The sequence below is a fragment of the Ambystoma mexicanum genome, chromosome 4q (assembly GCF_040938575.1).
Source record: "Ambystoma mexicanum isolate Mex_15411 chromosome 4q, UKY_AmexF1_1, whole genome shotgun sequence".
Classification (NCBI taxonomy): domain Eukaryota; kingdom Metazoa; phylum Chordata; class Amphibia; order Caudata; family Ambystomatidae; genus Ambystoma; species Ambystoma mexicanum.
The window spans coordinates 490,406,730-490,430,709 of NC_090928.1; the positions used below are offsets into that span (position 1 = coordinate 490,406,730).

General features: G+C 45.6%; 1 protein-coding gene across 2 annotated transcripts in view; it reads right to left on the reverse strand.

Moving 5' to 3' along the window:
• The window catches only part of CCDC85A (coiled-coil domain containing 85A), a 41,554-nt gene extending 18,039 nt beyond the window's left edge, over positions 1-23,515 (reverse strand). For both annotated transcript variants that reach the window (XM_069608053.1, XM_069608054.1), the window contains exons 1-2: positions 22,878-23,515; positions 2,878-3,787 (exon numbers count right to left, since the gene is read on the reverse strand). In XM_069608053.1, the coding sequence (XP_069464154.1) occupies positions 2,878-3,787; positions 22,878-23,087 (1,120 nt within the window). In that variant the 5' untranslated portion in view covers positions 23,088-23,515. The remainder of the gene's footprint in view (positions 1-2,877; positions 3,788-22,877) is intronic.
• Positions 23,516-23,980: the final 465 nt, after the last annotated feature.

The following is a 23,980-nucleotide window of genomic DNA, read 5'->3' on the forward strand; positions in this document are numbered from 1 at the left end:
GAAGCTGCGCAGAGAAATGGAAGATGATGGAGCATGCGCTTGAAAATAAAGCGTACAATATATTTGTGAGGCCTACTCAATTCAACCTAGTCCCGCTCGAAAAAACTGCAACAATGTGAGGCCTTGTCATTTATGAAGAGTGTGGGACTCTCTGAACATGTCGATTGCAGCCTCAGTTGTCAAAGTTATTTACCCCATTAGGCAGTGAGAACTCACTAGAAAGACACTTAAAATGTGGTGTTTCTTTGTTTCACAATATAAAATAATTTGCTTTATCCCCTGTTGAAAATAAGTATCCAAGTGCTTTTGGGGGGGAGTTTTAAATTAAAGCGTGCTTAAGTACATCTAGGGGTAATGGGATGTGGAGATTGGAAAGCCATGTGGGATCAGTGCAACCATTTCAGAAGGATCTTTACTGGAGCAGATTTTCGGCAGCCATCTTGTAGAATGTGCTTCAAGACTAAAAGAAAGCTCCTGGGGCACGAAGAATAGCAGAGATTTTCTGGATCCATAGTATTGCCAGTCATTCAAATAAGAAGATGACCAATGGCAGGAATCCAGAATTCAATGGGCGTGAACTGCTGTCAGGCAATGTCATATTGACCATGTAAGCGTCCCACTACACAACAGCCAACAAAAAACCAACAGCATAGAGGAGAACATTCTCAATTGGTGTCCAGTTAAACCCAAGCCACCACGTACGTCACAAAACAGCAGCTAATATCAAGTTGGCGCTGTTGGATGGACCGTCTTTGAGACATGTGGTCACTAGATGTGCTCCAATAGACTAACAGATATAGGATGTCTTTTGAACAAGGTATAGAGCAAATTCACAGGGTGGATAAAACGATATTTGACAGAGGGCAAAAGGCAGTCAAGGGCTACACTAGCCTTTCAATGTTTAAAACAACATAGCAAAGGCGTGGCGGCTGCATTTACACAGAACATCGTAACGATGGCCATGGAAAGTCCGCCTACCAACTCTCCTACCAAGCATGCATAGTTGCTGGGCTTGTTTCCTGAAAGCTGTAGTCTACTCAGTAGTATATTTGGGGATCGTTCAACAAACAGCTATGACCATCTCCCCTGAAATGGGTTTGGACACTTCCATTGGATGGGGATGCAAATGAAAACACAGCACAACACTGACGCACATATGTCTTCATCACACGCTTGTGACGATTCTGACGGCCCATATTTCTTGACTATTAAGGAGCACCATTTCTCTTGTACTGTGTTTGTGTGTTTTGAAGTTACAATAAGGGCACACTCTCCCCCTCCCCCAGTGTTGTGTTCCTGCATAAATGTAAAGGTTACAGAAGACATGAGAAACATTTTGCACATATATTCAGTATCATTCCCCTAGCAGGACTAAGCATGTTCCCTGTGTAGTCTGTCTTTGTTGCAGTGTACACGTGTAACACTATGTTTACAATCTCTTTTGCATCAAACAACATCAGCAAACCACTGGTGGACCCAGAAGTGAACATTAATTTGAACTGGTCGCTAACATATCGGAAGATGCCAGCAGCCCTGGTTCGCTAACCGTTGACCCTAGGGTGACCAGATATGTTTTGCCTCTATAATCATGATAGTAGCTGTAAGCCTTTAATAATATCTCAGGTTGGGTAAACAATATACCAGTTTGATGCTGGCCTCAGAGAACTATCTTAACCCCTTAACAGATGTAACCATTGAATTAAACCACATTAGTTAAGTTCAGCTTGCACACGTTGCTACATATAATACAATAAATAGCGTTTATCTTCCAAATGAGAAAGACTTTCAAATGGATGCGGGAAGTGTGGGAGGACTGCCAAAATACCCCCACTGTGCCCCACAATGCTTAATTAATATTGAAACTTTATGAAAACGTGTCTTCCTCTTGGTCCATCCAGCATGCACAGCAGGGGGCTGAACACAATTCTGGCCCTCCAGATGTGTTTGAGTACAACTCCCATCAACCCCATCCAGCATAATGAATGGAGAGGGCCCCTGGGGGCCATAGACCGAAACATCTGCAGGATGCATACCCCTGGGATACAATCTATTCAAAACGGAAAAATACACCTGTGTCTCTCCAACAGTGGCAGAAATATACTGTGGACAGTTATCTCTTGATAAAAGCGATCGTTATAGCGCTTAGTATTAATAATATATTGAAAACGCCACAACCATCCTGCCCTTAAATACAGGACTCGGTAGAATTTTGTGGAATACTACTGCGGAAAGGTCTACTTTCTTACAACATGTTCACTATGCCACTCAACATTAAAAATGAAATCTGAGAAAGATACACAAAAGCCGCAACAGCAGACCATCTTCAAGAAACCACGCCATGCCGGTGACAATCAGAAGAGGATTTCATCCGCTCCTACTACCTGTGTCATCCGTAATCAGAACCCGATGGATGCCTGAAATGTCATTCAATTAACTAATTCTTTCAAAAGTTTTCCAAATATTGGCACGTGAAATCAAACAGATGATCTTATCGCTTGGTAGTAAAGTACGTCCCCAAGAGCCAATGGGATGCCTTTGACCCACTAACCTAAAAGCATTTTGACCATACTGCACATCAACTCTGATATTTTAACGCGCTTTTCAAAGATCAAAACAAGCACAGTGTCCTATCAAGGCCTTCACATGTATAAAGTGACACATCAGAATGGAGCAATATTTCTCAATGCAAACAGTGTTACAGTGGAATGGGACAGATGCATGTCTGAACGACCCCATGAGAAATGATGATAATGCTCTGTACAGTATGGGAACATGCTCTATCCTTACGCGTGAAACCATCCTTCAATTCACAAGCTGTATATCACGGCTACTTGAGCAGTCTTTGCAAGTGTGGTTTCAGTAGGCTTATGGACCCACCATTCATTCCATTGTACACACTCCTGTGGTGAGCCTGCATGTCATCCGTCACTTGTCGGCGTATCGTGCCTTCTCTGCTGCTCCCTCCGAGATGCTTCAGATGGTCGGGGCTCCCTGCGTAATGCGGTTTGAGATGTTCCGGGCTGCTTCCTCTTGCTTTCGGGAGGTGGTCCGTGCTTTTCTGGACGTGTTCGGGGCTGCCACTTCTGTGCTTTTGATGTTCTGGACTACTCCCAGGTCTATGTTTTTGAAAATGCTCAGGGCTACTCAGGATGTGCTTTGGAAGGATTTCTGGGCTACTGCTGATGCGCTTCTGCAACTCTGGGCTTCCTTTGGCCACAGTTTTATGATGCTCCGGATTTGCTCCCTTCAGGTGCCTCTGCTGATCGGGGCTTGCAGAACCCCGGGGCTTGTGCAGATGTTCAGGGCTTCCACTCCTGTGCTTCTGCTGTTCCGGACTCCCTTCGCGCCTTGTTTTCTGCAGGTGATCAGGACTACTGTTTGGGTGGTGTTTATGATGGTCCGGGCTATCTGTGCTTCCAGCACTGGAGGTGCTACTCCCATCACCCACATCACGCTGGAAAGTACTTGTGGTAGTGTTTAATTGGGAGAGGCTATTTTGACTGTCTATCGAACTCCTGCTGCCCGCTCCGCCACTTTTCTCCTCGTCCAGCATTAAACAAACCTCCTTCAGTTCCACATTTTCTTTGATCATATCTTCCTGCCTCACTTCCAAATCTTTCAGTTTCTGCAAATACAAGCCAACCTCTTTGTGCATGATTCCAGATGTGTACCTGCCGAGTCTCTGCCACTCGCGTGACACTTTCTTTCCCTTTTGACGATCATCATCCAGAAAACAGCATAGGTCCCGCAGCTCCTGGTTATCTTCTTGTAGTTTCTGATTGACATCCTTCAAAAGAAAAACAGCCTATTAACATCAGAAATACACCGGGAGGGTACAGGGTTTTAATATCGATGAAACATGTGCAATGTATATGTCTTGGTTGAAGGAAAATCTATTAGGTGGGTTTCTGGTCCCAATTCAACAGATCAATTTTGACCAAGCAAAGTGCATTGAAGTCTGTGGTGTATAACATTAGCCTCCCACCTACAGAGTTCATGGTGTTGAATGTGTTAGGAAATCCCACATTGTAGAAATGACTTGTTAATCGATTTGCAATAAAATATTTTTCAAACATCGATACGCATTAAGGGCCCGATTCAAGGAATTTTTTGCACGGTTCAATGTGACCTTGCACTGCTGAAAAGTGACTTCGCACTGCCGACACAACCTCTGATTCATGGAACTGTGCAAAGTGTATTTTTGCTGTGCAAAGTCATTTGGTACTGAAAAAGTTACTATGCACTGACTTTGAATCAGGGTTTGAGCCGGCAGTGCAAAGTCACTTTTCAGCAGTGCAGTCACTATGAACCGTGAAAGAAAATCCATGAATCGGGCCCTGAATGTCATGCATTGAATGCCCAACTTCTCCGGGGCATAAAATAATAGTCTTTCATTTCGGAATATTTAGAAGACAGGCCCCCTGCAAATGTTCACTTAGAAGCAAAATGGAAAGAAGAAGGTGTAACGGGGGCCTGTGCCTCACTTTGAGGTTTTACCTCATTTCGACTTGATGAGCCATGCGAGATTGAGAGTATGTTTCAGCAAAACATTATACTCAGTTTAGCTTTGATAGATCAATGTAAGCCGTGCTTGCTCTGTGAACTGGACTCATTTATTACTGGTTACGTTTCAGAAATGACTGACAGGAAATGAAGGTTGGCAATTGTGCAATTCATTTTATATATCTCTACTAGTTGGCACTACAGCGTGCCCATGCACATCGTCATAAGAGAGAGACAACCTATGCCGCCAAGAAGCATGTCTTTCACCATCTCTGATGCAGGGAATGTGGCAGTGGCCCTGCAACACAGCACTGCCTTCTGAATAGGTACATTGTTCTCCGTACAATCCAATGCTGATGAAAGCCCGGAGACTCCATTTTGAGTTCATAAAGGAACCTGCCATATTTAGAAGCCTATAACTGACAGCCCAATTCCTGCATTGACAGGAGATAGTGCTGCTGCACCCTCTCCCAGCTACACACAGAAGGACGCACAGACGTGTGCTCCATCCAAAAGCCACAGAACCCCATCGCCAGATATAGACTACTCCTCTGTTGGCACTAGATCCATCCAGTGGTCGAGGTGTGCGAAAAAAAGAAAAAAGAAACTGTTTCGGAATGGTTTTGTTTTAAACTAAAAGTGTAGGAAGAAGTTTGCGCATTTGTTTAGGCGTTTGGATGGCGCGTGGGAGGGGGCGCGCAATGGGGTCTGTGGGGGGTGGGGACAAGCTAGAAGGGAACATAATTCCACTACTTTTTTTAGTCCACTTCGACCACTGGTTCCTCCTTGCCCAGTACAGGTAGTGACACAGGACACAATAAGCAACAGTGTGTCCTTAGTAAATTAGGTTTGCCCTGCATGTGCTTGTGTAACACACCTTAAATCAGAAATGCACCACGATGGACTGTGGCAGTACAGAAATTGTTTGAAGTGAGCACACTTGCCAGACCCACTTGCATAGTTGCAACAAATGATGATGTTATGCCTGTCCTATGACGGTGGGAGGAGATTCCTAACACATTGTACACATAATTGAAACAAGCAATGGCAAAAGCCAATCAATGTGTTTGCTTTGTGTAGGCATGGGATAGGCATTTGCCTGGCACTTACATAATGGTACTAGGCGGCTATAAGATGACCAGAACAGGAAAATGGTATGAGTACCCATGCATATGACACCAGTGGCTGGCAAATGTGGAATACCTATACAAAAAAACCTGTTGGCTTTGCCAATGCTTGGTTTTAACAGGACTTCAGCACAAAAAACAGTGTGAGGGCACTTGCATAGGATCTCACAAACCGGATGCATTTTACGAGATCAGTGTTAAGCTTGGAACATGCTAAAAATAACTGTTCCTATGTTTGATTTTATTTCTTTTATTTTATTTCTTTTTAATTCTTAATAAGGTGCTACATGCCCGTGGGCCTCAGAGCGCACCAAAGGGACAGAACAGGAAGGAGACAAGTGGCCTCGAGGAAAAAAGAGCCAAGCGGAATGAGAACAATGAATCCGCTGACTTAAAGTGTAAAGTTTTAATACTTTTCTTAAACATTGTCAGAGTTTGAGACGATTTGATAAACGTGTACAACAGGGCATTCCATTCACGTGGAGCACGGAATTCAAAGCTACAATCACCACATTTTTAAGGCGAAACTGGGGTTGGTTTTGCTTTGTCAGCGGAGCGAGTAACTCAGACAGATTGTTTCAGTGAGAGCCTCTTAATAAGATATTAGGGAGCAATCAGGATTCTGACATTCATAGGTAAGGGGCAGGATCTTGTGTCTGATCCTTTTAGCTGATGGTTTCAAATTGAGAGTTCTGCAAACAGGTCCGGCGGAATGATAAGCAAAGCAGCACCAGGTGAGACGCTTGACATGAGACAAGCAATGGCTAAGCAGGAGTGTATATCCTGGACACTATGTAGGGGGCTTGTGGTGTGAAACGGATTATTTCAGTGTGTTGCACATTGGCTGCATAGGCCAAGGGATCCAGTGTTCACAAACTGTGCCACTAGCCACACAGCTGACTCGAGATCGGAGGGCACCTACACAGGGACCTGGATATATATTCCTGCTTAGCTATTATATAAACGTTTTGGGGTTGCAGTGCCACATAAATGATTTATGGTGCGATCTAAACTGAACACTAATCTCCTACAACAACATCCTGGGCATAAGACCCAATCCTATTGTTCACGCTTGACCATACGAACGCCTGCTTGAATATTCCCAAAAATAAGCAGCCATGCAGCTATTTTCAACCTATACACCCTACACTCATGGACTAAGCGCAGGTGGCATTCTCACCTGGACAAGCTCTAAAAAAAAAAAAACAACACCCACAAGCTGTATGTCCCTCATCACATCTCATCTCCCTCCTATCTGTACTCCAATGCAATAGTTTCACCTTACTGTTGGTGTTTAAATGCGGTTTAGGTCGAAATGACCGAAAGTTCTAAAAATGCTACCACCAAAGGATCGAACACCAAAAGGTCGATCCTCTGGTGGTAGCATTAAAAAAAGAACGGGGGCTGCGGGGGTGTCCCCCGTATTGCCGCGCTCACTATACTTTATGGTATAGTGAGCGGAGGCTGCGGGGGACCTGCAGCCGTCCGTTTAAAAAAAAATAAAAAAAGAAAAGGACCATGCAGCACCATTTCCCAATCACAGAAGTGAAAGGGAACTGGCGCTGCAGGAACCAGCGTGAAGGTAAAGGTAAGTGGGGGGGTGTGTGTGCGTGCGTGCGTGCGTGTGCGTGCGTGTGTGAGAGAATGTGTGTTTTGGCAAATTATCGGGGCTGAAATGTCCAAAAACAAAGTGTTCGAACTTTTGGTAATTCGAACATTTCGTTTTCGGATATTTCAGCCTCGATAATTTCCCCTTTGGTCAAATCACTGGGATTCTTTAAATGCCACGAAATAGCCAAAAGTAAAAAGGACATGGATGTGTGATAAGATAGGTTGCTGGTTTCAAGCTGCGAGTCCTGCAATCAAGTCTACAGAAATAATTTGCAACTCAGCACTAGGAGGAGATGGTTCATAAGAGATAGGTTGCAGTGGTGATGTTGAAAAATAAAGTTCCTCCTGTGGTCTGTAGTTTGTAAGGTCTTCATTTTTGGTATCTAGGGAAAAAGAGGAACTTAGCTCATTACTAAATCACTCATAAGGATGCATTTAAATCAGCCATGGCCTTTCCATTTTTTTTCCACATCATTGCTGAATACAGCAGGTGTTTTGGCCCTCTAATGACACGAGTTATAATAAGTTTATAGAAATAAAATTAAAATAAAATATGATACATGGCAGTCTGCAATACCTGTAAAAAATGCTACTTTTACAGACCAGTTGTGACATCACCACAGACCTATAATAAGAGTGACACCGCTATTGGAACTGCAATCTGTTACTACTGTGACGTCACAATTCCTGCCGGTTGAGCCAGAACAGAATCCAACAGGAACCGCCTGCATTCTCTCAGCAGACACCTAAATGCCTCCCTGGGAGGCCGCCATTAAATTTATCAGCTGGCCCCCATGCCCTGGGAACCCTCCCCCCTACCTGAAATTCCAGTGCCCTCACCGAGATCCCATAGACTTCCCTATCCCCTGCACTTAACTGGCTCCAGCTGTGTGTCCTGGACTGCCTCAATCTCTGCCCTTCTCTCTCTTGTGGTAGGGACTTACCCTATTTCCTATTTTCCATGGCAGCTATTTTTTGTTGCCGTTTTTTTTTCCTCGAGAAATTGGCAGTGCACCTTAGACGTGGAGCAGGATCCTTTCCTGCTGACAAGATCTGAATGAGGAAAACCAAAATATAGTTCTTCATGTGTATTTCTTTCTGTTGTACTGGCTCTGTGATTTGTACGCAGAAAGAAAATGGTTAAATTGAGCATATTGTTTTTATTTTTAAACCCTCTTTAAAATTAACCGTTTACCTCCCGTGTTTTATTATTTAGAGTAATATGGCTATTTTATTTTCTCCATTTAGTGTATTTATTTTGTTGCCCCAAAAGAGTCACCTGAAACCACTGTACTAATGGTGATGATGGCCTGTTATCATGGGGCCATATTTATGCATTATCGAATCTGAATGCGATCTTTTGACAAAACGTTCCTGGATGGATTTGGCAGAACAGAATTCCATCTGTCAGTGCAGAACTAAATTAAAGCATTTTTCAGATTTCTTACTTGTGAAATCGCTTTCTCTGACATTTTGCAGCCATTCGTTGATATGAAACTGGGTTTGGTAGTAGGTTTATTTTGCGCACTGCTGGGGTAACACGAGAGAGCAACATTCTAGCTGCATGTTAGCATTTATTTTAAAGCACAAAACGGTCTTTATAAGCATTTTATTAAACTTCTAAAGCTATTTTACGGCAGCATATTACAAACTTCTAATAGTGTTTTTTTGTATTTTTTTTAAATCCAGAATCTACATTGACTGTATCTATCAACAACTGGAAGATCTTAGATTATATTAAGCAAGCTGCCAGGTATTTAAGAGGGTGGCGTATCAGAAGGAATACAATAATAAAATACTCCTACCATATGTAAAGAGGATATTGCAAGTCATGTCAGAGTTCTGTGACCGTATAAAGTAACTCTGCCTTTGGTCTCTGTATGGTCACAAACTCCTCAGTGACTTGTAATCTCCTTATCCAATTGTTTTTACTTATTTTTTTTTTACATTTATTATGCACGCCAAACCACATTTTCAAAGCCTTTCTGAAGATATAGTAAGATTGTTGCGCTCTCAAGTGTAATGGGAGGGCGTTCCAGGGTGAGGCGGCAACTGAGTTAAAGCTCGAGCCTCCGCTTTTTGCTCTCTTGCATTTCGACATGACTAGCCTGTGAGCATAGGCCTTCCTGACTGTTCTGGATCACTGGGCTTTGACAAAGCTTCGAGACAAGTAGGGTGGCACTGTATTGGAGAGGCATTTATGGGTGCTTGCAAGTGTTTTAAAGATGATCCTTTCTTTGACTGGCAGCCAGTGTGCATTTCTTTTTGCTTACGAAATATGCTCTCTTTTCGGGATGTTGAGGGCGCTCTAATGGCATTATTTTGGATCACTTGCAATTTGTGAATATTGCAAATGGAGATGCCTGCAAAAAGGGCATTACAGTAGTCTAGTCTTGACCAGGTGATGGCTCTGGCAATACTGAGGCAGTTAGCTGGTGCTAGGAATGGTCTGGCAGCGTTGATAAGCTTTGTGGTGTAAGCAGCTGAGATTGCGATGGCATTTAACTGGCATGTCACGGAGAATGAAGAGTTCAGGTAGACACCTAAGGTCTTTACTAAGGCACAGACACTGATGCTAAGATTGTCGATGCTGAATTTTGTGTAGAGTGCACTGAGATTTTTTACGGCAGGAGGGGACCAACCAACAGGATCTCTGTTTTTTGTCCTTTAGACACAGACCATTAGATACCATCCAGGCTTGGATGTTTGAATAGATTGCGTTCAAGGTGAGTGAGTCGTCTGTGTAATTGCCCGAGAGGGGTAGCAGGATCTGCGTGTCATCAGCGTAGTTTGAACAGGAGACATCAATTGAGTCCAGGAGGTCGAAAAGGGGATTGATGAATATGTTATAGAGCATCGGGGAGACGCAGGAGCCTTGGGGGACGCCACTTATGATTGGTGCGGGGGGACAGAGGCAACTTCTAGGCAAAGGTTTGAGGTTTGTATTGAGGAGGTGTAGTAGGTCATCCTCAAATGTGCCAATGAGGCCTGGGGGTCGGTATAGTAGGCTCAGTAGAATGGAACTGGTATGGGATGTGGTGATTTTAAGTGAAAGCAGGTCACAATTTCCCTCTAGATTGTGAACAAATTCTCTGATATTAAGGTTATCTCTGTAGATCAAAGCAACCCCAACTACCCTGGCATTCTGCCTGTCTACTCTTAGGATTTTGTACCCGGGTGGGATAGCTAATGTGAGTGCAGGGCCTGAGGCAGGATGACGCCATGATTCAGTAAGGGCTAGGAGATCTAGACTGTGGGATATGATAAGATTGTGGATGTCCAAGGCCTAGGCATGCACCAATCTTGCGTTGATAAGGGCAGCTTTAAGCAGTGCCTGCTGGGTGTCAGGGCATTTGGTGGGGGTTTGGGAAGAACTAAGTATGGCAGGTGATGCCTTCTGAGATGACTCAAGTGGTGGGGGTATTGGCAAAAGAGGTGGGCAGCTGGTTTTCAACAAGTCGATAGGCAAGTGCCTTATGAGGCTGTTAGTACAAGCGGCTGAGGTACGGCTCCCCAGTCTACCGTTCCTCATAAGGATGGTGGGTGAAAAGGAGGGCAGAATAAAGGTGAGTCTGCTATGGAGCCTTTTATTTCTTAGTCTTGTGGGAAGTGGACGTGAGGAGTAGGGGAGGTGGGATGTGGGATAAAGAGGATGGAATGTTGCGGAGCAACGGGCAGTATGCCGTTTGACTTGGGTAGTCTTATGCGAGTAAGTGTGGAGACTGCCACATGATCTCACATAGGGCTGGTTTGAGTGTATGTGACTCGAGTGGTGGGTTAGTGGATAAGGCAGCGTGAGGTCAAGGTCACAGTCGAGGGTTTGGGCTACAATGGTGTGTGCTCTGTCATGCGGAGAGTGGATACCGTTAGCTGAGTGGGCCGTGGTCAGAGGCGGATCAGGTGCTATCAAGTTAGGGAATGTGTCTTTTGTTGATTCTATGCTTGGACTGGCAGGTGCATGGTATGGGTAGCCGCATTATGGGAATAAGCACGCTTACCTTGTACTGTGTTTGGAGACATAAGCTTGTCTGTGGCGATGTCTTTGTAGTTTGCTGCAGCCTTCTTCATGGAGCAGGTCAAGTTGCAGGGCGATGATGGACTTCCGGTCAGGTCATCCGGATGGATTTGCGCAGGGCGCATCGGGCAGGACTTCTCCTGTGTATCGGGCTTTGAGCAGCGGAGAGCTGCAGAGAGTTTTACTGGCCTTAGGTCACAGCCTTTGGGAGTCGGCTTCACCTCCCGGCTTTGGTCGGGCAATGTTAAAGGTGCTTCCATAGCCCAATCAGCAACCAGCATGCTAGTGGGTGTAGAGGAAGGGGTGTATGAGGTGAAGGTGGCTGCCAATTTATCGTGGGTTTCTCCACATACACTGCGGTGGGGTGGGCACTCACTCTCCTCTAATTGTAGTTTACAGTGCTTTGCAGATAAGGGACTGCATGAGTATGGTTAGTAATAGCTTGAGCACTTGACAGGGGCATGCTTGGCATCACTGGGGCTTTGCTAATTTTATTATCACACATGTGTGTATTCAAAAAAGGGCTATGAATATGCTTCGGAAAGTCTGCTGTTGGTGATGCTATCGCTGCACACATGATGAAGTCTAGGCTTTACCGGCATGCCTCATATCCAAACAGGACTGCATGGCTAACAATGAACCTAAGAGTTTGGGCGTCTTTGGATCTCAGGGCGACCATGCAAACTTCGACATATGTCCTCCAGTCTTTGGACAATCCTACAGCTTAGCTAAGAAGTGGCGAATATGGGCTTCCTGATGGATTGCAATCTCTCACTGGGGGTTCAGATCATCTTTGTGCTGAAGTCGGCTGTCTGCGACTTCCATCTGTAAGGAGCATCTATTAGATTGGCCTCCATCCACAGATAATTAATGTGGTTGTCTACATATTAGACTATGCAACTAGAGCACGGATAACTTTCTGTAATATATTCTGGAAGGCCTTCAGAGAGTGAAGAATGTGAGGTCCCCTTTCCTGCTTGGTTTATAACAGTTTCAACACATTTGCCCAGAGTGGACCTTCTGAGTGAACACTAGTTGCGAGTAACAACTGCTTACTGCCTTCCCATTCTAATTCAAACAGTAACAGGGCTGGCTACAGGCTAGCGCCAATAAACCAATCTCACATGTGTTTATTGCACTCTACAAGGAATATTAACAACATAAATCCAGTCAGAGGACTGCACAACAAGAAAGAAAGGACGTAGTAGGCATGTTGGGTGCTGCATGGCCTCGGTGTCTGCAAATTACGACGGTAAACTTCAGTCAGCTGTTCACAGTGGCCAACCAATATTCCCCACTGAAATCTAGTGTATGCACATGACCAATTGCATAATTATTGTGGATAGGTTGTGTTGCTGGGATTCATAGCACCTGCTGTTGCCATTTGCTCGGCCTTTGTCTGCCGGATCTGAAAGCGAGGAGGGTGGGTTGGAATAGTGACCTGGGGTGGAATTGCTATTGTGTTGTGGATGCCTGCAAACCAGAGGTACTCTATGCTCTGCGTGCTGTTCTGTTTCTAAATGTCCTTTGATGAGAGGGTGGAAAATTTGATTTGTAGCCAAACTAAGCTCTACCTTGGCGACAGCTCAATTTGATATTTTGAGATTAGTTAATGTAGATAAGAATTTCCAATTACAAAAGATGTGAGGTTGTCAGCATGAGTGTTTCCCATACATTTGTGTGGCTACTACACAAGCAAAAATGCATTAAATCATTAATATGTGAAAAATGTCACTCCAATGCACCAACTCCTTAAATAGTTTGCTGAAAAACGTTCTGTTCAGTGAGTCAGATCAAATGTATTGACTTTGTGTTCTTTTCACATATTTTTCCAAATGTTTCTTTAAACTCTTTTTCAAGGTTGAAAAGATGTAGTTTTCTCAAACAAATTAATTAACTTTGTATTGTTTTCACACGTTTTTCAATGTTTTCACACATTTTTCAAAATATTTCTTTAAGCTCTATCAAAATTAAATTGCTGTAAATTTCTCAACACGTGTTTCCCCATTGACAGTTACAATGGTTCATCAGGAGAAAAAGATTTTGTTCTGTTAAGGAAAAAGGAAAGGGGAAAAGAAAAGGGAGAAAAAAAGAGAAAAATAACAATTGTAGAATTAATGTTTCCCTTTTCTGATTGGTCATTGTACTCTATACTGAAAAATAATAATAAATGAACATTGTATGATTATTACAAGAACCACTGGCTCACCCAAAATATTTGTCTGTTTTCATAGGATTTCTTTAAATCAATATCTTTTCCAGGAATCCTCAATTTTATTTGGTCACTTCTGGTAGACTGAGCTTTTATGTGTCACCAGTTTCTTTTGACTGCAGGGAAGAGAATGAATAATAGATAGAAAGAAAAAAAATGTTTGGTTGTTGCCTTATTAGTTTCAATATTATTATTATTATTTTTCAGTATAGAGTACAATGATCAGTACTTACTTCAATAAAAAAGAAAAGGGAAACATTAATTCCACAATTGTTATTTTTCTCTTTTTTCTCCCTTTTCTTTTCCCCTTTCCTTTTTCCTTAACAGACCAAAATCTTTTTCTCCTGATGAACCATTGTAACTGTCAATGGGGAAACACGTGTTGAGAAATGTACAGCAATTTAATTTTGAAAGAGCTTAAAGAAATATTTTGAAAAATGTGTGAAAACATTGAAAAAAGTGTGAAAACAACACAAAGTTAATTAATTTGTTTGAGAAAACTACATCTTTTCAAACTAGAAGAGAGGGTGGGTTTATTTCCAGAGGGGAGGAGCTTAGAGTGCCTGTCGTGCTGGGATGCACTGACTGGGACTATAGTATGTGAATAGAGTGTAAGCGATATACCCTTCTGTTTGTTGCCTGTTGAGAGAGTTATTCAATTGCTGACATTGTGGAAAGGAGTAACATTTACAATTTATTGGGTCAGCAAGTTTAGCATTAGAAATTGGATGGTGTGCTCTCAATGTATATTTAAAAAAGTCCACAAATGTGTGAAAACTTGCATCTAAAGTGCTTTAGAACTCAGGCAGTGCCACAGAAGACTGGGTGATCTCACAAAATATACCCTTTGAAGTGGGAACAAGAAATTGTGTTTTAACAGAATATTAGCCATAAATCTAAATGGATGTACATGGATTTACAAATGCCTTAGTTGCATATATATCCAATTGAGCCCATTTAGTGACTACGAAGGACTCTAACAGTCATAACTCCCTGCCATGATGTCACCTCAGTGAAATATGAAAGTCAGATGTCACTGCAGTGACGTCACACACAAGCATTTAACTTGCACCATAACAAATGTTTGTCAGGTCCCTCCATGTGCTGTTGCTGACTTCTCAGCGGAGCCCGGGACCCACCTTTAGCCTACTCATAAAGGCAAAACAGGGAAAGAAATGACAGCCTCTTAGAGGAAAGTACCCTACCTTTCTAGCAAGAGGCCAAATCATTGGAAAGAAGTCCATAATAACATAAAATTGTACATGGGTGACTATCACCCAAGGTTAAATACCTCACCTCTGAGTTCAGAGTCACATCATAGATAACTCAAGCGTTGCTCTCATTCGGGCCTCACAAAATCCCCTCACCCACTCACAAAGTCAGGCAGATTTTCTGAAGGGCTGGTAACATTTTCATGGCATTTTCCCTTTCTGGTGAGTTCAGGGATTTGTAAAACGTGTTTGATATTCACAGAAAGCACTTTTACTTTTTTTGACACCACTAATCACAGGGAGAGTGCATTTCTCCTGAGTCCAGTATGAACACTAAGGAACTCAACCGACAGGAGTAGTGGCCTTTTTAAGAATTTGCCAGACCTGCCATTGTTTATCAGATGAGACGCTGAACCACTTGATAGAATATTTCTCCATAGTTGATAGTCTTCTATGCACACTTCCAGGCTGCAAAATGTCAGCTTGCAAGCTGCTAGCCATAATAAATGCACTGGCGATATCAGTTCTATACATACAAACAGCACACCATTTCTTACTCGCCAAGAGTCCATTTTCACTAGACAATGGCTAGTGGCCAGTGCACATTTTGCACCCTGCACACCTCTATGTTATTCTTTTCTGACTTGAAGCCTCATAAAATGTTGCAATGTGTTCCATTATGCTCTCTTGCTATAATTTGCAATGGCTTTATTTGCTGAATTCCACTGTTTAGGGCCTGCTGATGCATGCCAGTCCATGCTGGAAACTCAAAGTCCTCAGGAGGTTTCTATATTGTAGCCAATAATATCTTAACAACCACACGCTTGGAATTTAGGCCAACGCGTAATGTCCCAGCCAATGCGGCACACTATTTTACATTTGTTTAGTTGGTTTGGAATACTAGAGGGTTACCTGTTCTCTTCTTCTGTTTGGCAAACATTTTCCATTACTTATGTTTGGCCTAAAACGTACACCTGGGTGTGTGATGCTCCTATTTCTTAACGTCTGAAACGGTTTGCCAGATCCATCCAGGAACCATGTGTCAAAAGATTATGATTGGTTATTGATAACGCGCTTAATACCCAGAGGTTTCTAAACGCGAACCCAGGGACCGAACCTGGGTTGCTGCATGTTGTCTTGCTTCCAAGGCACCGAACCTGGGTTGCTGCATGTTGTCTTGCTTCCAAGGCGAGCACGTTGTCCCCGTGCTATCCTCCCGATGTCAAAAAGATCACATCCAGGATTCGATATTGCATAAAGATGGCCCCATGATAACAGGCCATCACCACCATTGGTACAGTGGGTTTATATGACTTTTATGGGACAAAAGAAAATACCGAAATGAAGAAAAGAAAATAGTCATATCACCCAAAATAATAAAACAGGGGAAGTAAAATGTTATTTCTGCATAAAAATCACAGAGCCAGTACCACAGAAAGAAACATGACGAACTATTTTATAATTTTCTTCATTCATATCTTATCAGCGGGAAAGGATTGTGCTCCACGTGTAAGGTGCACCCCCAATTTCCCTGAAGAAAAAAAACTACAACAAAAAATGGCCACCATGTAAAATAGGAAATAGAGTAAGTCCCTCTACTAGTTTCAATGGTGGCTATCACAGGAGATGGAAGGGCAGAGATTGAGGCAGTCCGGAAGGCATAGCCAGAGCCAGTTAAGTGAAGGGGATAGCGAAGTCTATGGGACCTCTGGAAGGGCACTGGAATTTCAGGTAGGGGGGAGGGGTCCCAGGGCATGGGGACTGGCTGATAAATTAAATGGTGGCATCCAAGGGGAGGCATTCAGGAGGCCTGGAGAACACAGGTGGTTCCTCTTGGATTCTGCCCATGTTCCTGCTACCTGAGCAGCCAGACGCTCTTCCCGGGTCTTGGAGATCCTCGCTTTGCTTAGGCTTGTTAACAAGGACACAGCACTGATACCAACTGGTGTACCTAGTAGATGGGGGCATTATTATTCTTCTCAGAAGCAGCTGGCAGTCCATCATATTGATCTAGGGACATAGAATTGCATATGAGAGTGTTGTCATGAATAAAAAGGGTGTATAGTGATTGCATCGAATGTCAATGCATTTAATGCCTTAGCATAAAAAAAAACAACAAAACAAAAGCATTGAATGAATTTATTTTCTTTTTTTGTATGGGGGTCCCCCAACCCCTGTTTTTTTAACCCTTAAAACCTATTATAATTCAAATAAAACCTTTACCTTTGAAAAAATGCATTCAATGCTTTTTTATGCATTTTTTTCAAAGCTTTTAGCATTCAATGGTTTGAATTTGATGCAATGACTGGACACCATAAAAAGTAATCCCAAAACAACATGGCCACCTAGGGAAATGGAAAGGGTGCTCAAAAGAGCCCCTATCTCTATGGCATCCATGGTGTGGTTAGAAGCTGTGATAAAAACAGAGGAAAAATGGGTTTTCTTTTAGATCTTTGTGTGTTTTAACTGGGGCAGGTGAACAACAGCGGGGAAAAGACGGCATGTTTCTCTGAACATTGGCTTGCAACCACAGATCCAGCTCATGGCCCACACAACCTGATTAGATATTGTGTCAATGTATCAAGCATACCAACTTGCCACAAATTAGCCATGTTATGCTTTAAACAACCCACATTAACTTCCACTACCGTTTGCAGTACTATGAAGCAATGTCATGTGCTAACATGTAATTGTGATACTTCTGTAACTAAGGCATTTTTCAGCCAATCGTATTCAGAAACTTGAGCAAAAACATATCAGCTTTACCTCTTGGACTTTGAAAACTCACATTCACAATTTAAATGGGCTTTATTTTGTATATTTGCACGTAGCTTAGGCCTAAAATGTCCTCCAGTTTCCTAAACCCCAATCACCTTGTCAAATACGTAATGGAGCCGCTGCACGAAGAGCAATGTTATAGGGTGGCGTTGCCTAAAGATGGAGGTATGTTCAAAGGCTATCACCAGCAGGGATACAACAGACAGAAACCATGGGTCTGCATTGAAAATTATATTTTGGGTCAGTTACAATAATATCTTTCCACTCCTGCCCACTTTGAGGCAGAAAGCATCCCTCTGCTCTGATGCCCAACCCTGTGCTCCAATACCAAAGGATGTGACGACAAGAGCCTGTCAAATTTCTCACCTCTGAGAGTGGTGTATTTACTTAGGATTTCAACAATCATGAACGTGTCAGCAGCAACAAACGAACAGTGGCAGAGGACAAAAGCCTGCCAAGCCAATATCAATAGACCCCTATGAGGAAGCTAAGACTTAACGGCGCTGATCAGCGTTTAGTTGGCCCATTCTACCAATGATTAGCATCTCTGGGAAACTAAATAGCCTATGAATTGGTTTGAAGGGTGCATCCAATGGGCCAAGGGAAGGAGTAATAGCTATTTAGCCTCCTGGACTCAGAGAAAGGGGTGGGACAGGGGTCGACAGCACAGTGGGTTTAGGCACTCACTACCAGCTTGCAATACTGCCATCCAGCTCCCCTAAAAGATTGAGGCTGGCTCTGCCCCTGAACGCTCTATGAGCACCAATTAGCATTTAGGCAAAGGATTGCCTAGGCATTGGTCTGCTTCAGCAGAAATATTTGTAAAAACCTTTACTGGTGATAAGTGTACTAGGTTTGATGCATCATTCTTGATATTTGGTGCTGCTATTTTTTTTTTAAAAAAACTATATTCCAGGAGCCCCCTCATACAGTAGTGCATAGGATAAACAAAACAGACACCAGTGACACAAGCATATGGCATCTGGTTGCTTATGAATAAAAACAGGCAGTGCCTAAAGGTGTGGTAGGCTGTCAGACATGCAGCTTCTTCACAACTCTTCACAACCAATGTGCCCATAAAAGCAAATAAGAGGGTATGCCCAGAGGCGTTGCAAGGGGGGGGCTGAGGGGGCTATAGCCCTGGGTCTTTTGGTTGTAGCCCCTGATAGAATCCCAGGAGCTTGATCCAAAAGGCCAGCTAGCCCCCAGTCCTGACAGTCTCAACATTAGGGTAGCCCCAGACCTATTCCAGACCTACCAACACCCCTGGGTATGCCAATAGCTTTTAGGTGATGCCAAATCACCACCATGACAGTCTCAGCGTGCCTAGGCATGTCCGTGGAGTGGCATAGTGTGCCCCCAGCAGGGATAGCCAGACTTTAGTACAAGCAAATAACATTGAAATGCCCAAAATGTTATAAGGGTGAGACTGTTCCACTTTTTTATGGAAAGGACCATTTTTTAATTTTATTTTTTAAATGGGAAACACCGCATGGCCAATACTGCAGAAGGTGTGTTGTCAGGGCGACAGCTTTTGGTGCTGGAGATGCAATATTGGCATTGCAGAGAGGGCTCCAGCTGCCTGCACAGCCCTTCATCAGGAGGGAATGCATATGCGCTTATGCATACCGTCATTTACATGGGGGTGTTCCCTATGCAAATGAGGGGGATTCCTTACATGGGTCTGTATGCTTATCTTACAGAAGCATGTATCCAAAAAAGATCCTGGGGTGGGGGCGAATGCGGCTATGGGAGTGCACATGCAGCGAGCCCGCCAAAGGGAGACTTGAGAGGGCCGGGGATCCCAAATATCCAACACTGGACATATAAAGAGATGTGCTCTTAAAATAAATGTCAGGGTTGCTGAGCCCTGCTTGGACTTCTAGCCAGATTGGTGAAGAGTTAACTTTCTCAAATAAGTAGGTTTAACATTTTTGGAAATAAGCCCTTTCACCGGAAATGGGAAAGTGGGCTAATCCATTTCAGCCAACTCACACATTGCACAACGCCAACTAGTAGCCATGGCTGGAAGTTCACCCAGGAATGTCCATCGAGTATACTAGAAATGCAAAATACATGTGGCATTCCAAAAACAGCAAGCACCGTTGGACAGGTGTGTTTATCCTAGAATATAAGAACTGTAGTCTCATGCTTTCTACGGGGCCGTGTAAAACGAGCATTAATCGGTCACAGCACGTCCTTCAACATGGCAGAAATGACAACCTTGCCAGCCACGGCCGCCCTTCTCGTGCACACGCCTGGAAACAGGGTTGGGCGAAAGGGGAGACGGATATCTGTTTTCGGGCCGTCGTCCCGTGCAAGCGTTAGAACGTTTACGAATTCCACAATTAAGTATGAAATGTGGCACATTCGTGAAAAGGGGGCCCGGTCCCCCAGTCGTAGAAGGGGTGAGGGCGGGGCATCGGCTGGACGCTTTCCCACCCACTTTATAAATGATGCCGGGCTGGTCCCTACTTCTTGGCACACATCCCGGGCCGGCCGGTAGCAGGCATTCCAGCAATCTTTTGGGGTTACTCCAAGAGGACTGGGGTCGCAGTTTGTTTTGCAGAACGCAGACCAGAAACGACTCATGAATGAAACCGCACACATGAGTGCTTGTCAGCCCGTTATATAGGGAGGTCACTCAAAGAACCGCTGTGGCGGGGTGCTGTGCCATCCGCCCAACTCGTGTTTCTCTTCGACTGCGTCATGAAGGCGCACGGCAGTTATTAATGTTGGTGTAAGCGGTGACCTATGGCACCTAGGCTATGGGGCCAGTGCTACATACCATAGGCATGCCTGTAGAGAAGAGCACTGAGCCCCTCGCCCCCTTTTGTTTTACGTCAAACTAAACTGCTACGGTCTTGTAGGTCGATGCGTGTCATTCTGAAAAGACTGGGCCGGTGTGTGTGTATTTCTTTATGGCGCATGTACTCCCTGGTAAACACGTAACACCATAAAAGACTAGTTTCCCCACAAAGCTGATTCACTGTGTCTACCGAATGCTCGAGCTGTTGTTCCAACCTCCTACACAACAAATGCTCGAATTTCCTGCCAGTCTCTGAAATCTGTGCCAAGGTGGTGCCTCGTCGCTGATGCTCTTTTAAGTAGTAACAACTGAGCTGGGAAAACGAAATATTTGAAAACATACCTGCCTCGCTCTACCTGGGCAGGGTATAGGAAAGTTACTTGTTGAACAGACGTGTGTATCGAATGTTGCTCTGCTGCCATGGCCGCTCCCTGGCACGAGCAGAAAAAAAGGCGCTTCTTAAACCACGATGACATAATGACACCTTCAGTTGTGCCGAGGCTGGTGTATGGCGGGCTTGGAAAGCAATCCCTGTGTGCCCCGGTCCTGTGCATGTCGCTATAGCACACGGGCACCGGCTGCAATAATAACCCCCGTTTTAAATGTCCATCAGTGTTCGTTCGCCAGCACCGGTATGTTACGGCAGAACTCCGGGCATACAGCGAACGGGGGCATCCTACTCAGTGGGGCACCGGGCAAGAACACCCAAGGCAGGAGTTCTAAAGGATGGACGGGTGACGTCACCCCAATCTCAAGGCCCGCACTACGGACTCGAGGGGGTCCACTAACGAGGAACAGCAAATGGACATCCAGGGCGTGCGTTATAAAGAACCACCGGGATGACGTCATCCAATCTGAGAGCCGGGACTCGAGGCTTGAGTTACACCCTCCCCCCACAACACAATCATGCTGTATTCGCGCGCTTAAAGAGGGCCAGGCGTTTCCGAAGCTGACATTCTTTCATATCCGTTGCATCTATTCCCAAATTAGAACTCCAGAGGCTGTGGCGGGAACTTGACCGGTGTATTCTGTCCGGCCATTGGGTTTTAGTGTTAAAATGTAAAAGGGTCCGTTCCCCTGCGCAGCAGCCACAGAAATCACGCGTGTCGTGGAAGCGTTCGTGGGCTTGGGGCCGCAGGCAGCATTTTAGATGCGGGTGGCACCAGGGGATCCCCCTGACTTCTTCCCCACAAAGCTATAGCCATCCTTAACTGTGGGCGTCCCTCAAAAGTGTATGCGATTTCTTTTTTAAACTAAAAAGGTTAAAGGGTGCGAGAAAACACCAACAGAGCGGGCTTGCAGCCAGGATGAACAAGTACCAAGGAGTGGGTGGGCCCACTGCAGGGCGATGGGCAAGGCAGCTGGAACCGACAAAAGTTTTTTTTTTGGAATGCACACATTGACGCGTGTCTCGGGCCATGAGGGTTCGCTGTGAGGGTTCGCTGCCATCCTTTGCTGCAGAAGCAAATCCACACGATCACTCCTCTGACACTTCAGGCGTGCACATACCAATAGGCAATGCCCGCGAGCTGGGGGCCCAAGTGCTGAAGCTTGCTCATTGAGGAGGTGTGGGGGGGCGGCCAAGTGCTGAAGCTTGCTCATTGAGGAGGTGTGGGGGGGCCCAAGTGCTGAAGCTTGCTCATTGAGGAGGTGTGGGGGGGCAGCCAAGTGCTGAAGCTTGCTCATTGAGGTGGTGTGGGGGGGCGGCCAAGTGCTGAAGCTTGCTCATTGAGGGGGTGTGGGGGGGGGGCAAGTGCTGAAGCTTGCTCATTGAGGAGGTGTGGGGGGGGGGGCGGCCAAGTGCTGAAGCTTGCTCATTGAGGAGGTGTGGGGGGGCGGCCAAGTGCTGAAGCTTGCTCATTGAGGGGGTGTGGGGGGCGGCCAAGTGCTGAAGCTTGCTCATTGAAGGGGTGTGGGGGGCGGCCAAGTGCTGAAGTTTGCGCATTGAGGGGGGGGCCAAGTGCTGAAACTTGCTCATTGAGGGGGTGTGGGGGGCGGCCAAGTGCTGAAGCTTGCTCATTGAGGGTGGATGATTAAGGGGGGAGGGGGCTGGGGCATAATATAGTCTCGGGCACCAATCAAAAAGTGGCTCAGTTACAAATGGCAATTCATTCCTTTTGTGACAGTCTGTTTGAATAGTACCCAAGGGCCATTTTTTTATATATAAAAGTGATGCGAATTGTGCCTTTTAAAGAATGGTTATTCAGCTACACTGGTCAAAACTACTAGCTGCATAGCGGAGTAACTCATCAAACGGGCCCACATTGGCTTTGACCAAATAAACTGGCCCACACTAGCATTTTGCGTTGTTGGTTCGGGCATTGCCCTATTGCCCCTTAGGCCAGCTCGAGAATGCACTCCACCACATACTGAGGCACCTGCAAGAAGCCGAGCCACGCCGCCCAGCAGGCACTAGGGAGGCACATGCAGGAATCGGGGCATACCTGCATCCCACAGACGGGCACCTGCAGGGCGAGCCCTCCTCCCCCAAACACACACCGAGTGGGTCATAAAGCAGTTAGCACTTTAGTTTAATCACTTCATCTGCTGTGGCCAGCCGCGGCTACCTCCCCCACACCCTGTGCATGGCCACGCCGGGGGCATCCCGTACCTTGAGCCCCCGGATCTCGCCCAGGTGCTGCTGCAGGCGCCGGTTCACCTCCCGGATCAGGTTGCTGTGGTCCAGCATGGCACTCATTTTGTCCGCCTCGGCTCTGCGCAGCTGGCGGATCAGCTCCTCCTTGCTCCACTTCATCAGCTCCTCATCCGGCACCTTGGCCAGGTCCTCGGGCGGAGCGGGGGTGCTGCCCTGTCCCGACATGATGTCCAGCTCCTGCCCGGCTCAGATCACGGGTTGGTAGCCTCCCTCAACAGGTAGCGGACAGGGCGTGCGTCCTCACCGCCCTTGCCTCTGTTGCAGCCATGCCTAGAGTGAGCGCAACTCCCTGGCAGAAATCCGCAGCAAAGAAACAGGGGACAGAAAGATGCCAGAGATCCGAAGGCAAAGCACCATAGTGCAGAAGCAAGGCAGCGGACCTCACCGGCTGCCCCGGCGAGCGACTGGATCCACTCTCGCGGCACTTCTCAGTATGGGCTGCTGGCAGGTGGCAACGAGGCGGCCTCTGCTCTCCACCGCGTGCATCCCTGGCATTGCCACACTGCAGGGCTGCGGGTGCGGCAGGGGCTCGCGAGGAGAGAGGCTACCGGCTCAGGATCCAGCCCACAGTGACTTAGACCGGCCGGCTATAGTGTCATCTGCAGGCACCCATAGGGGGCGGGGAGGCCGGTGGTTCCGGCACGGCTCGCGGTCGCCACCTGCTGGATACAGAGAGGACACAGCAGCCTCGTCGCTGTTTCCAACAAGTAAAATACCTTTTTGCCAATGTTACACATAAGGGCAACCCCTAATAGCAGCATCTCTCTCCCAGAGGCGCGCGCAGCGGGGCAGATGCATTAATCATGTGCCCGCCATCAGTAGCCGTGCCGTGAAAACATGCCTGTACATTTGCACTGTTCCGTTGTTGCACGCGCTCCTTAAACCGGTCCGAATGCATACAAGACACGACCGTTTACCAGTTAACATAGTTTGTGGGTATTAACTAGAACAACTACGCATATTTTATGCCGGATCACATACATCTCCCAGTGACTTGTCTGTCGTTACGAGCTCAGTTGGTGACAATTACTCCACTGACTGCACACAATGGTGGACTT